Source organism: Monodelphis domestica, chromosome 1 (genome assembly GCF_027887165.1).
Source record: "Monodelphis domestica isolate mMonDom1 chromosome 1, mMonDom1.pri, whole genome shotgun sequence".
Taxonomy (NCBI): Eukaryota; Metazoa; Chordata; class Mammalia; order Didelphimorphia; family Didelphidae; genus Monodelphis; species Monodelphis domestica.
Window position 1 is genome coordinate 9,457,215 of NC_077227.1, and position 15,614 is coordinate 9,472,828.

Consider the following 15,614-nt stretch of genomic DNA (forward strand, 5'->3'; position numbering starts at 1 on the left):
TAAATTAATGTACTTTGATCAGATAAAGTATAAGCTGAGATAGTCAGCTAGGCTGAGAAGTTTTGGAAGTTGATGAAGAAACAGGCACTACAAGAAAGTGAAGATCTCAGAAGATCCAGGAGTCTGAAAAGGAAAGTGGCTATCAGGGATTATTCCTACAGAAACAGGATTTAGGGCTCAATATCTAACTATAAAGCATTTCAAGATACCCACCTGTAATCTTTGAGTACAGTCAGATGCAAAATCTAACAACCTAGGAGAATCTTTACTGAGCCAAAAATCTCAGAATCTTTACCCTGATGCCAAAATTGAAAATAGCTCCCAGTGTACACTTATTTCAGAAATGTGGGGTCTTATGGTGGGTATCATCACTTCTTTAGTGAAAAGGAAAGTAACTATTCTACTCTAGATTCTAATTTTCTTAAGTAAAATCATCTAATTTCTACCATTTCTGATGAGACAGAAGCTCTGATGGCTGTCACCACATGTACTTCCCTCTACCCTTCCCCCTACCACCAAAAAAAACCCTACACATACAAAGCAGCTAGAAGCTACACAAATATATCACTATGATACATCCTGGAACCTAAGTGAAATTTGCATGATTCAGAGCACTTTTACAAAATGCTGGTGCTTGGACGAAAGAGTCTTTCTTGTTCCTGATTAATTAGGTAGGAATCTAGCAAAATTTTCTTTCATGGCTTCAGATTTATAAGTTCCACAACCCTGCATTTGAAAGAGGTTGCAAAGCTTACATCTATAGAAGACAGACCTAGGAAGTAGTCTAAGCAGATTTCTATCTAACAAAAGGAAAACTAGAACCTAGAAGTAAAATAACTTGCCTAAAGAAACACAGAAAGGCAGGAAAGATTAGGTCTGAAATTCAAATTCAGGGTATTCTCCAAATATGGTTCAGATCTCCCTTGTCCCACGATTGCATCAAAAGCAAGTCACACACTCCTAACAGTGACCTCCTTTCCCCATCTAAGCACAAAAGGAGACTAAAACAAAAAATGAAATTTATATGGATTTTCTCCTCTACATCTCAGACTTCTTTACTACTATGAATACTTACGACAGTACTTAAGTCAATTACTAGTGGAAATAAGGAATTAAAAATATGTAGTACCTAGGTAATGACTAAGGGCAGAATGGAATTGTCTGTGCCAATTAAATAATAATGATGCTCTCTTTCTTCGATATGCTCAGAACACACTACTATAACAGGTGGTCCAAAATATTTGTTGAATGGCAGCTCAACATTCTCAATACAATACTAACAAAAAGATACCACCAGACACTGTACTAAAGAAAGCAACAAGAATCTGGGTTCAATGGATTCAAGGAGCAGCTAGCCAGTCTGGGAGTAGGAAATATCTGGAAGCTTGTGACTAAAATAAGCTTAGCAAAGCCAGAAACTGGACTTGGTAAGAGTACCAAGACTACCAAACAAAGAATGCTGAAGGTAAGCAAGGTACTAGAACTAATTAAGGAAATACGCACATCTTTTGGTTTCCATGATTCCAGGAAACAACACAGTTTAGAGCTCAATTAATTTCCATTTGTATAGTTATATGCACATTAAGAAATACTTTTGGTTATTAAAGCATGCAAAAATCACTAAGATTTCTTAAGATGATTAGAAAGATATAGGATTAATTCGAAGGAAAGGGCATTGTCTTTGTAGCTGCCCTTTTCTTACTATGTATTTTTAAGTCTGCCTGTAAGTATGGTGTGTCCTTATCATGTTTCAAAAAAAATATCTCAATGACATGAGGGAGGAGCACAGATAAATGGAAAAGAAGATCTTTTTGGACTCTAAACCCTAAAAAGGGTCTGTTCTTTCAGATCAAAAGCTAACATATAAAAATGTAAAATATCTTCAAATGTGTATTACCCAACATATACAAATAGCTCCATCTTTTCCATTTTTAAAAATATATTCATGGAATGAAACAATAATATTTGAAATTAGTCCTAGAGAAAAGAAACTGATATTTAAGACACCATCTCACAAGACTTGTCTTTCACTTTACATGCAAAGTAAATGGAGATTCAATGTGTTTTAAAAACAGAATTCCTAGTCACCCCTACTCAAAACATTTGCATTATCAAGTTCAAATATCTCATCTCCTCCACAAAAACCCATAGGACTCATGCATCTTATAGTTATGAAATTTCATTACAAAGAACAAACTTATAAGGTCAATAATGGAGAAAGCCCTGCTCTTGTAATTCTTTTTTTTTTTTAACAGCTCTGAGCTAGTGTTGGGACCAATATCCAGAACTGCCTTAGGAAAGCACTAAAAACAAAACACAAATCAGAATTTGATTTCATGGAATCAAGTAACCATAAAAAAAGTAGTTTCCTCAAGCTTGTAAATATTTATAAGAAGACATTCCTATTCTATTAACATCAGCTTCTTCAAGGTCACTATTGTGCATACAGCATCTTTGAATCACATTTTTGTGTTATTTTTAACATCTGACTAAAGCTTCTATCATCCCAAGATGCTCACACTGTTTACAAACACTCCCAAACCTGCAGCTGGGGTGTTCCACAGTCACATCTTGTTAGAGTAAACAACCTAGCAGTTTTGAACATAGGTACATATCTGATATTGGTATTTTTTTTCATCTTTCCTCTTTAAAAAGGTACTTCAACAGGAACAGACATTTATTCACTTGCAAATAAGTTCTGATAAAGTTTATTGAGGAAGAGGGGTTGTGAACAAAGACAGATTCAGAAATCCAGGTCCATTCATGCTGGCGAAGGCACTATTTAACTGCACATGCATGTTATTAATGAGGTGTAGAAATGCTGAAGAAAAATGATCCCAGTGAACAACTTCCATGTCATTTTTAATCTCCTTCTCCCTCTTCTCCCTTCTCTCTCTGTCTCCCTCTCTTCCCCCTCAACTCTCTGCTCCTTACTTCCCTTTTCTCTCTCCCCTTCTCCCCTCTTTTTCTCTCCTTTTCCCTCTCTCTGTCCACTCAAATAATGCAGAAACAGGCACTTACCCACACAAGCATTGAGGAATAGCCAATCAGTCTTTTTCATTCTGTTTTTAATTTGCTTTAGCTTTTTGAAGTCGACTTCAAGTTCCTCTTTGCTGCCAACAGCACCAGCTAATTCTATTCTCTGAAAATCCATGTTCATTTCAGAGTCCCGCTGAGGTATGGGAGGAGACCTTCTCTGGCCATTTCCACCACTGCAACTCCCTCCTCTCCACCGAGTTCGGTCTTGTTCATTGATTAGTGAAGAAGCCTCTTCAGTCTCTGCCAATTCTATAGCTTCGATGTTGTTAGGTCTGGGATGATCACAAACAACACACTTTCTAGCCTTGGCCCAGTTTTCATATGTGCAAACAGAACAAGTCCAATGCTGTGTCCTTGTGTTCAGTTTATTTCTATCATTGTACTCCTCACAAGGATCAACTGAAAAAGGAACTGGCCTTGAGCCTGATCCTGAGGATTGAGGAGATTCTGTGGGACTCCTGGTCCTACGCTGGGACAAGCACTGGGTACATCTGATTGCTCTCGGCCAGTTCAAATATGTGCACATATGGCATGACCACTTATTAGCATTTTCCACAGTGTACGAAGACTTAACTCTTGGTCTTGCACTGGAATCTGGACATATCAAAGGGCTACTTCCTCCTTCAGTACCAGAAGGATCCCAGTCTCTACCAACATCACTTGAACCACTTTTAAATGGATCTTCAGTAATAATTGTTCCACTTGGTCTTTGGGCACGACACATGGTACACTTGATTGCAGATGGCCAATTTTCATAGGTACAATACTCACAAGCCCACTTAATTCCACGTTCTGACATTGTGCACTTCTTGAAGTGAATTATGTCAGGCAGGAAGCTATAAATAAGTAGGATATGGTTATTAAAGTATAATGACTGCAAAACAATTTCACTTTTGAAAAGATGCTGACAAGTTACAGGTATATTAAGAAAAAAAGTAGTTTCTTAAAATTTGAATTAAATTCAACCCCCTCCCCTCACACACACATTCCATTTATGAAATTGTAGACTAAGTTTTAAGGAAAGTTTTGGCTCTAAATGTAATAAAAGTTACATTTCAAAAACTAGTTATGGGAACAGGAAAAGTAGGAAAGAAAAGTGTGTATAGAAAATTTTTCAATAGAAATTGCAGAGGAAGGAATGGTTTAAAAAAGGAATATGCTAAAGAGGAAGTTTTCAACTAAGACACAATTTTGAATTTCCAAAAGCAATTCATGCTACAGAAACCAAGGAATGGAAAAGAAAGATGAAAAAAATCTAAACAATGACTGGAAACCAATGAAAAACCAATATTATCAACTGATGTTCCTTTTTTCACATACAAGTAACAGATATTTCTCTTGAAAACAATGTAAAGGGGCAACAGTTTCCAAAGCTCCCTAGCTCAAAAACTAGCTCACCCACCAGCTTCCTGCTACACTTACTCCTCTCATTTCCAAAAAGATTGGATTCTGCTCTTCCTCTAATATTTTCAAAAGCACCATTCCTAAAATAACTTTGCCTGTAAAATTCATAATGAAACAATAAATTACAGAAGCTATAACTTCTTTTGGAAACACTGAATTGCTAAAAAGACAGGCAATTTGATATAAAGAGAAAAGAAGGCATTAAAAGTGAATTCCAAATCAGAAAATGAAATCCAACAAGCCATCAAAGAACTTCCTAAGAAAAGTGAATTCCAAAAGGAGAGAATACACACAACACACACATATACACATGCTTTTCAGAAAAGATAATTACATGATTTTATTTTTCTAACAATTAAAAAAGTAAAATATAGTCAATTCTATTATTTCTTCAGGTCATTTCAGTTAAATCCACCCAGCCATTTATTTGCCTATGGCACTAGGAGTCTTGCCAAGATAATAACATGTGAAACCACTATTTTTCTCCAATTAGTAGGGCAAGAAATATGGGCCTAACCTGTAAAATAATGTAGCTGGTGTTAAGATGTAATTCTCTGCCATTTATTAAGTACACTAGTAAAATCTGAAAGAGGGGTCCCCTAATACTCTTATATCTTATAACCAAGGTCAGAAAGGAACTTGGTATCTGAGAGCTAACCTTTCAACATGAACTCAGAACTGCTTGATGACCACATAGGGAGGTTACTTACCTCCATTGGGATTATCAAATTGATGCCACTTTCATAGTGACAAGTCTAAATAATTCTAAATACTTTATATTAAAAACACATTCAATCCACTACAGTCCTACTCTGGTACTTACTAATAAGGCAAAAAAAGATCCTAGGTTCTCTCAAAGGGGAAAACAAACCCAGCACACCCTCCCAAGATGGAAAGGCTTCTCCAATAAGGACCTATGTCCAAGAGCAACTTCAAAATTCATCAAAAAAGCCACCCCCATGTTGGTCACAAGGAGAAAAAATCTAAGATGCAAAGCTGTGGTAATATATGTCAGTGGAGAATTTCTGACACCTCTGAAATCACAAATTCTTGAACAAATGAGCAAAGTAAATCATCTATTTTTTTGGAAAAAAAAAAAAAGATCACAGCACGAAGAACTTTCTTTTTTAAGGAGAGTGACAATTCTGTAACAGAAAAAGCCCTGAATTTCAAGTCAAGAGTCCTTAATTTGCCATAGCACTGCTGGGTTTGTACCCCAAAGACATAATAAGGAAAAAGACTTGCACAAAAATATTCATAGCCATGCAGTTTGTGGTGGCAAAAAATTGGAAAATGAGGGGATGCCCTCCAATTGGGGAATGGCTGAACAAAAGTGGTGTATGTTTGTGATGGAATACTATTGTGCTCAAAGGAATAATGATCTAGAGGAATTCCATGTGAACTGGAACAACCTCCAGGAATGGATGCAGAGTGAAAGGCGCAGAACCAGGAGAACATTGTACACAGAGACTGATACACTGTGGTACAATCAAATGCAATAGACTTCTCTACTAGTAGCAATGCAATGATCCAAAAGAATGCTATCCACATCCAGAGGAAGAACTGTAATAGTTAAAATAAATATTTCTACCCAGATATATATTTTATAAAGTTTATTGGAAGGGTAGACAATGTTCTTATAAGTAACCTGACCGTGTGGTGCCTAGCCTGTCAGTCTCTTCCTCATTCCTCCCCTCACCTGCCTGATCTGCATCCTCCTTTCAATTCTCTCACAGTTCTCCCCCAGCAGCCCCCAAACTTGCCTTTTATTGAGGACACAACCCTGGCATAGTTGTAGTATGTCAGGAATATTTGATAGACAGGTAAAGCTCCTCAAGAGGGGGAGGGGATAAATTTCCTTGACACAGAACTATGGGAAAAGAAACACAGAAGAAAAACAACTGCTTGATTACATGGGTCCATGGGGCTATGACTGGGAAAGTAGACTCTAAAAGATCACCCTAGTGCAAATATTAATAATAAGGAAATGGGTCTTGGCAGTGGAATTGCACGTCAGATACGGGAGGGGAGTGGAGGAGGAACATGAGTCTTGTAACCATGGAAAATTATTCTAAATAATCTAATTAAATTAAAAAAAAACTTTTTAAAGCCCTTAATTTGAATGCCCACTTAGCTGTCAGGTTACTTAGTCAAATCATATGACTCAAGACCTTGGCTGTTTTCTTATCAACAAAATGGGATGAGGCCAGTCCATGTACTACCCTATCTCAAAAGCTGTTTGAAAAGACTGAATAGATATAATGTATAGAATGACCTTTTTCAGTGTAAAGTTCTACAATTTATAAGCTGTAGTATCCTATATAGGAAATGTAATGAAAACTTGCAGTTATACACTAGCCACTCAACACAGCCCTGCTTCGTCTACTTAATCTGTAAAAGAGGAAAGTTGGACTAAATGATCTCAAAAGACCCTGACAGATCTCAATCTGTGAATCCATCTATGATCCCCAGATCCTTAAATATGCCTTGAATCACCTCTTCTGCCAACAGTCTATGGCTGGGAAGATGGCTAAAGGTAAAAACAAACAGAGAAATGAGGATTTCCTGACCTTTCCTTCCAGAGGCTGGATGTATAAATCAGAATTTACTCTAGGGGTTCCCCATGCCCTTTCCTATGCCCCTCACCTCCACATTCATGATATTAAAAACTATTTCTAACTGCACATGTATAATTTATACCAAATTTCCTTCTCAAGGTAGGTCAAAAAGGAAGAGAATTTGGAATTCAAAAAAAATTTTTAATTAATGTTAAAACTTATTTTTACATGTAATTGAGAAAAAATAAATTTTTAAAAGATTATTTAAAAGATAGCTACTCTTCCAGTTTTAATGTCTAAACTATAGCTTCCAACTTGATCAGTGGTTTGATTTATAAACCTTACTTTATTCTGCAAGATAAGATTACAAAGTCTTCAAGTGAGCTCAGAGCCTGATTTTCTCACGAAGACATTGCAAACATCCTCCTGGATTCTGAAAAGATACTTCTGCAAATAGAACCAAAGCAGAGTTTTACTTCAAAAACCTCCAACTGGACCTAAATTTATAGAAAAGTTTTCCTTTTACCATAATTTTCAAATTAAATCTATTCATTTCTTCTTAATAATGAACTGCTATATTTTTTATTTAAAGTTAACATGACTAAATAGTCAAACAAAATTGTCTTGCCAAGATGTCTTTAAATTCAGCATTATATCTATTTATAGGTAGGATTTAGGATTATAGTGAATATTAATAGAAGAGTGGTAGGTCAACTGATTATCTGCATTAATTCGAGGGGAAAAAATAGAAATACATCAAGTGACAGTAGAGAAAGGCAGCCCAAAATCATGCTGAATGGGAAGGTACTTCAATTTCACTACAGATAATTCCCACAAAAATGAGACAGGCATAATATATCCAGAACTAATTGAGTGAAGTTGTCAGAACACAAAACATCAAAGCCAGAAGAGCAGATAATCCCATACCATCATCTTATATTTAAGGAAATCTCTTAAAGGGAAGTCACTTACCAAGGATCCCATGGCAAGTTAGTGAAAGAATACAAGCAACTATCACATACATAATCAACTACAGCAAAGTTGAGTGTCTTCCATCAGAGAAGTAATCTACCACCCTTTACTCCCAAGGTCTTCTTACCTCTAAGGATACAAAGACAAAGGTGACAGAGTCCTTGTCCTCAAGGAGTTCAGCCTCCTGTGGGTATGTAACATCTTCACAAATAACAGAAACAAGATATATACGAAAGTATTTTCCAGAGAGACTGGAGTAATTAGGAAAGGCCTTTTGAAGGGGGTAGAAGAACTTGTCCTCAGTACTTAAAGGAGTTCCAGAGTCAGAGAATAGGAAGCAGAGCATTTCAGGTAGGAGGTGGGAGTCCAGTAAGAAGAGCAATTTGGCTGCAGCAAATACTAGGTGTCAGCAGCCTGGAAAGACAGAATGAATGAGCCACATGTGGCCAAGTCCAAACCTAGCCTTGCTACAAGTAATTTCACAATTCAGTAGCTCCTCAACTTTTCAGATTCTGAAGTCTCTGCTATTACTGGAAAATGGGTATGCTGATAGATAAGCATCTGAGCTGGAATCATGAAATGTCATAGATACCTGGAAGCCTAATCAAACAGTCACCCATTTAAGTAAAACCACCTTCAGATCTGCTATGAGCACTTTGCTATGGAATGTCTTCCATTCTTAAGTAGACAGAATTCAAACATGTTGGGCAGAAAGGAAGTCAACCAGACTTTAAAGTTTTAAGTGAAAAGTGGTACTCTGGCAGAGAAGGAAATGAACTTGAATGGTGGGGGAATGATTCTTTTCTAAGAACAGCAGCAATGGAATTCATTGGAAAAAATTACCTGAGAGTATGCACATCAGCAGTAACAATAATAGAATAACAAAGAAAAGGTAACAGCACAAGAATAATTTTGCATTTACTAAAAGGAAATGTAATATTTAAAATAACTTTGCCCCAGATCACTTAACATGAGAAATAAAAATCTTATCAGTCCTTATAAAATTAAGGTAAAACTGGAAATGAATAATTTTATCATTTTCATTTCAAATTAATATAGGAATTCACCTGAGTGAATCTAGACCTAAAATAAGACATTATATTGTATAGAAACATAACAACTATGGGAAATGGCTGATTTATGAAATGTTCTTCAAATGAAATAAAATCTCAATATAATAATAAACATGGGCACAAAACTTAATTTAATGGAACCCATTCTATATAATTCCTTCTATTTGATCTTCTCTCTCTCTCTCCCTCCCTATCACCTAAAAACCCAAGTTATCTCCCCCAACCTTCAAAAACTCTCATTCAATCATACCATTTCCCCAAGCTACTATCCAGTATATCTTCACCCATCCACAGTCAAACTTCTAGAAAATGTGTACTTATTGCCTCCAGGTCCTTTTGCTTTACTTACTTCTCAACCCTTTGCAATCTAACTTCTAAAGTTTAGAAGCTAGTTAGAATCTAAACTAACTACTCAGCTGAAACTGCTGTTCTCTAAAGTTACCTATAACATCTCTCAATCTACAAATTTAATATCTTTTTCAGTCCTCATCCTTCTTGAGGTTTCAGCACATCTCAACTCAACATGTCCAAATCCAAAATGATTGTCTCTACCCAAACTTAATTCTCTCAAATTTCCCTATTAGGATGATTAAAGGCATCATCCTCCTCTGGGTCATCCAGGTACAATCCAGGTGTATCCTCTTTCTCACCAAGCCTCCACCATAGCCAAAGCCTTGTAGTCTTATCATTCCTACCTTTCTAAAATCTCATATATCCTCCCCTTCTCTCCTAATACTGCTTGTACCTGAGGTACAAGCCCTTACCACCTTCCTGCTTGGTCTCCCTGTCTGAAGTGTCCAACCATCCTCCACTAGACAAGAGTACCACATCATCCCCCACATACAATCAGTAAACTGAAATAGCTATCAACTCCAGCATCAGATATAAAATTCTCTATTTGGCAAAATTTTCATAATCTCTTCTCCTACCTCCAAAATGTCCAGTCTTCTATACTCTTACTCACCATTCATATAGTCTGTGATCCAAGGCTATTGGCTTTCTTACTATTCCTTCCACACAACATCTCATCTCTCCACTCACTGGTAGGCCCACCTCTATCCAGAATGTTCTCTCATTACCACCATTTCCAGGCTTACTTGGCTTCCTTCACTAAATCCCACCTTCTATAAAGCTAGGTGGCCCAGTGGATTCCAACTCAGAAGATACTTAGGATGCTGAGCAAGTCAACTAATCTGTTTTGCCTCAGTTTTCTCATCTGCAAAATGAGGATTATAACAACACCTACCTTAACAAGGTTGTTTTAAAGCTCAATTGTGATAATACTTAAAATAAACTATACAGCACAGTGCCTGGGCATTATAGAAATGCTGATTCTCTTCCCCCATCCCATCCTTCCCAATTTCCTTCCCCTCAAAGATAAAACCTTCCCTCCACTGATTGTCTAATTTATCTTGTAAATACAGTTGGGTTTTTGGGGGGGGGTTTTTTGGTGTCTCTCCCAAAAGAGCAAGATCCTTGAAAGAAGAACGGTTCTTTTTCTTTGTTTTTCTCCTGGGAGGTAGGTACGTAATATTTACTGACTGACTGTAACTGGCCTTCTTCTGAAACCTCTCTTCCTATTTCAATCTGTCATTTCTTTCTCCAGAGGATCCTTTCCTTTCTACTCACTGCTGCCGCCACCGCCACCACCACCACCATTCACTACTGAACCAACTACTGCAATACCCATCTAACCTATGACCTTATTTCCTCCTAAGGAAGAGGCTGATCATGTCTCTATACTACTCAAACTTTAGTGGATTTCTATTGCCTCCAGAATCAAAGAGAAGAATCTTCAATTTGGTTTTTGAAGCCCTTTACATCCAGGCCCTCAACTATCCAGCTCATTTTTCACTCCACATACTTGGCTACTCCATTTCCCTTGCAATAGCTGTCTACTATGCCTAGAAAGGATTCCTTATTTCCTTCAAGATTCAGCTCAAACACCACCTTCTACATGAGGCCTCTCATCATCCTTCAACAGGTAGTGAGTGCCCTCTTCTCTCCCCTAAACTATCAGAGTTCAGTTTATAATTATATCTGCATATACTCTCCCTTTCAGTAGAAGGTAAACTTAATTGTTGTCGGAATCCTATGAGTGCACCCAACACATAATACTCTCCCCTCCAGGCCTTCAGATTCAATTTTATACCCTTTTTAGAGATGAAAATCTATAAAGCCAGACCTCATCTCTCTCCTTGGTTCTAGTTCTGCATTATGAAGCAGATATCTCATAGGCACTAAGAATTCATTGCCTTTGCCCACAAACTCAGTAACTGACCTAAATTCTATCCAGTATTTCTTCTAAAATCACCAGCATTACCCTGAACACTTCATTCTCCCTCAGTCCATCTGACTAAATTGCCCTGTCTTGTGGGCTAGCTTCATAACATCTCTCCACTGGTCATCATCCTAGTTGAGGCCTTCATTACTGCCCACTCCTGCCACTATCTCCCATTTGGGCTTCCTGTCTCAAGTTTCTCTCCTCTCCACAGCTGCCAAAGAGACAGACCTAAGGCACATCCACATTTCAGACTTCTTCTAATTGCCTCTAGAATATTCCTCCATTTGTCATTTAAAACCCTTCAGAACATGATTTAGAGTAATTGCACCCCCTTCACACAGTCTGTGCTCCAAACAGGCCTTCTCATTTTCAGGACCTGTCCATAAGCTCTGACTCTCAATTCCCAGAATGCACTCCCTCCCTCACTTCCACCTCTTAGAATCCTTCTCAACTCAACATTTTCAAATGCCATTTCCTACATGAGGTCTTTCCCATCCTCCCCAATTATTTGTACAACTTCCCAAATTATGTTGTATAGATTTTGTATTTGTATTTATTTTGCAAAAAAAAAAAATAAGGTCCTTTTGGGGCAGAAACTATTTTATTCTTGTGTTTATATAACATTGTAGGGATGTAGCCTGAATAGACTACCATTAAGAGAGTCCCTATATTGTTGGAGGGTCAGTGGGAGGATGGTATTGGTCTAATTGTAAAAGATACAACAATTCTGGAAATCAATTGAAACTGTGTTCAAAAAGTCACTATCAGTTTGCTTTTCTGCAGGAGGAAAAACTAGAAATAAAGTGGACAAACAAATTATGCCATATGAATATAAAAGACTATATATTACACTATAAGAAATGATGAATGGGATGGATCCAAAGAAACCTGGGAAGGCTTGTGTGAACCCTTGCAGAATGAAGTGAACAGAAGCAAGTCTACAACTATAATAATTGAACAGAAAACAACTTTGTGAGCATCAAACTCTGATCAATGCAAGATCAATCCTAACTTCAAAAACAATGAATCATGCCTTCCATTTCTTGGCAGAGAAGTAATAGAGTAGAGGTGCAGGAGACATATTTCAAACACAACCCAAGTATACATTTATTTAGCCTGACAGTCCTTTTATTTTTTAAACAAGGGAGCATAAAATTTCAGAAAGGGACACAGACAAGCACAACAGTGTTAAGACTAGCATATTAAATCTAATATATACTTTAAAAAACAAACTGTACACAAAAGAGATTCATGGCTTCACATAAAATCATTCTGTTCTTTATATAATTAAGGGTTCGTGTTTAAGTTCATTGTAGGGGAAAGAGAATAAAAATGTATAAACAATGCTGGCTTTGGAGTCACAAAACCTGAGTTCAAATCCTGCCTCCTTCACCTTCCTACCTGAATTATTCTAGCAAATCATTTAAACAGCTCCAGGCCCCACCTTCCTCATCTGTAAAAATAGGGAGTTGACCTCAGGTCCTTCCCAGTTCTAGGCCTGAGATTCAACTATACATTTGTGTAACTGTAACATCCACTAAGAAACAGCATTAAGAAGCCCCCACAGTATACTAGAAACTAAGCCCATTCTATATCTATCAGCAGCTAAAGCATCTAATGAACTAAAAATTAATGGTACAGAACACTGGGCTAAAAATACTCACCACCCATTAGTAAGATGCTAAAGAAACAGAACAGGGGGAAAAGATTGTTGTTAGCTGATTTCAGCTACTGAGAAAGAAATGTCAGAAAATCATCCCTGACCACTCCAAGCATGAGGGGTATACCCTAAAATCCACAGTATGGATAGAATTTACATGTGTCTGTGCTATCTCAAAAAAAAAAAAAAAAGCAAGCCAATTCCTTACCAGCAGAGCTATCTTATTTTTGTCTTTTTCTCTGGCATACCCAGGACACAGGGGGGTATTTCAGAAATGCTAGATCTTCACTGCTAGGGTGCTACCACTGAAACTAGTCTTACTAATTTCTATGGCTAAGAGGCACCTCACTGCCTTGAAGAAGCCTCAAACTTCTCAGGCTGGCATTTACACTCTCCATTCTCATTCCAGTCAATTTTTCTGTGTTTCTCACTATTCTTTCTGAATCTGTCTGTCTGTCTCTGTCTCTGTCTCTCTCTCTCTCTCTGTGTCTCTCTCTCTGTCTCTCTCTCTGCCTGAAACTATATTTGAGTCAGACTGCAGAGGAAAGAGTTCAGAAACTTGGGTTTGAATCCTACCTCAGATACCTAATGGACCCTGGCCAATTCACTTCACCTGTCCCAGGCTCCATTTCTCAGCTTTAAGATATGCTCACACATTTTATGCACCACCTACCTCACGGGGTCTCTGTGAAGAGGCTGTTTTGGCTCTTAGAAATGTCAGGTAAATATCTCTCCTAATCTCTGTCGAGGCTCTCATTCTTTATCCCTTTGACCTGGAGCAGAGTCAAACACTGTTGATTATTTCCTATTTATCCCACATGTAGCTTGCTTTGTAGATATTTGTTTGCATGTTGTCTCCCCCATTAGACTACAAGCTCCTTGAAGGCAGGGGCTATCTTTTGCCAAACACAGATGCTACAAGCAGAATGAAGACTAGGGTAGTGATAATCTGAATGCTCTTCAAAATAGTAAACATGTTCTGTTCTCCATTTAACTCCTTGGAAATTAGAATTAAAAACCTGATCAGCCTCTGACACACCCAATGGACCACTAGGCACATTGTTCTAAGGTTTCCTGGTAGATAAGTGCTAGGAACGACATTTCTTCCAATACTAGTAAGGTAATTGGGGGTACCAGAGTACCCAAAGAGCTAGATCTAGAGTCAGAAATCCCTGCATTCAAATCCAACTTCAAGCATTAGCTGTGTGACCTAGGGCAAAGAGTCCCACAGCTCCCCTCTGCCTCAGTTTCCTCATTTGTAAAATGTTGATAACAGCACTTGTGATCCAGGGTTGCTGTAAGGATCAAATGGAATATCTGAAAAGTGCTTAGCACAGTAACTAGCACCTAATAGACACTATATAAATGCTTATTCCATCCATTCAATAAAATCATAGGCTCTGGTCCAAAAAAATGCCAGACACAGAGTTAAGTGTTAGGATTAAACTAGACAAAAATCAGAAACCTATCCCTGCACTCAAGGAGCTCCTATTATATCAGGCAGAGACATCCTAAGGTAAATGAATCTTCAGGGATGTTAAAATTCTGTAGTCTGATAATGCTCACTGCATACCGTATGTCAATGATTTTATTTTAAAACCAAAAGGTAAGTTTTCAAAATTATAAATGATAAATTCTGCTTTTCCTCAACACTCACCATTACTAACTGAGCCATTAAACAAATGGCTTAGTCCTCCAAAAATGTCTCTCCATACTTTACTTTTGCCTAGCAAAGTTCCAACCACAAGCTAAATATCCCAATTCAACATAATACCAATGTAAAAATCAACCTAAAATGGAACTCATCCTATCCACCAAAAACTGTCCCTCCAAAATCTATATATCCAGAGTTAACTATCCCTTCCAAAATCTCTTCTCTCACAACATCAACTTCCAGATGGATGTATCCTGAGTGCTTCTTTTCCAATTTAGCATGTCCAAAGCAAAATTCATCCCCCCCCCAAACTTTCAACCTCCGTATCTTTTCAAATATCCATCCCTATTTAAGATCAACACCTCTTGATTAAGGTCTTTAATGAGACAGCCACACTCTTTCCCTAACATATAGACATGGTCACATCACTCCTCTCCTAAAAAACCTCCAGTGGCCCCTAGTGTGAGACACAAATTCCTGAACTACACTGAAAGCCCTCTCTCATCAGATTCCAGGCTTCCTTCTCCCTTCTTACATTCTATATACATTCTGGCCCATCTAGCTTCCTTGCTCTTCCCAGCACAGCACAGGCTGAATATCCCCCAAGTCTAAATACTTTTCCTCTTTCACCTCCACCTCTCAGAATCCCCTCAATCCCTTAAAGTTTAGATCAGGTTTAGACCATCCCCTATATAACAACTTTCCTGATATCCCATGTATTAGTTAATTATCTCTCTGTTCAAATTATCTTGTATTTACTTATCTGTTTACATGTTGTATCCCCCTAGAAGAATGTAAGCTCCTTGAGGGCAGAGACTGTTTCTGCAACTGGTTTCATCTATAAAATAGAGAGGATAATAATAAATGTACCTCCTACTAAACAGGATTGTTAAGATAATTACACAATGTACATTTATATGTCACTTTAAGGTTTACAAAGTACTTGCCTAACAAGAACTCTGTGAGGCAG

The 15,614-nt window shown here is 37.6% G+C and overlaps 1 protein-coding gene across 4 annotated transcripts in view; it reads right to left on the bottom strand.

The window, feature by feature from the left end:
- The window catches only part of ZRANB1 (zinc finger RANBP2-type containing 1), a 94,044-nt gene that overhangs the window by 37,848 nt on the left and 40,582 nt on the right, over positions 1-15,614 (bottom strand). For 2 of the 4 annotated variants that reach the window (XM_001362070.4, XM_056795298.1), the window contains exons 2-3: positions 13,664-15,482; positions 3,022-3,875 (exon numbers count right to left, since the gene is read on the bottom strand). In XM_001362070.4, the coding sequence (XP_001362107.1) occupies positions 3,022-3,838 (817 nt within the window). In that variant the 5' untranslated portion in view covers positions 3,839-3,875; positions 13,664-15,482. The remainder of the gene's footprint in view (positions 1-3,021; positions 3,876-13,663; positions 15,483-15,614) is intronic. The other 2 variants (XM_056795288.1, XM_007478226.3) reach the window with 1 other exon arrangement.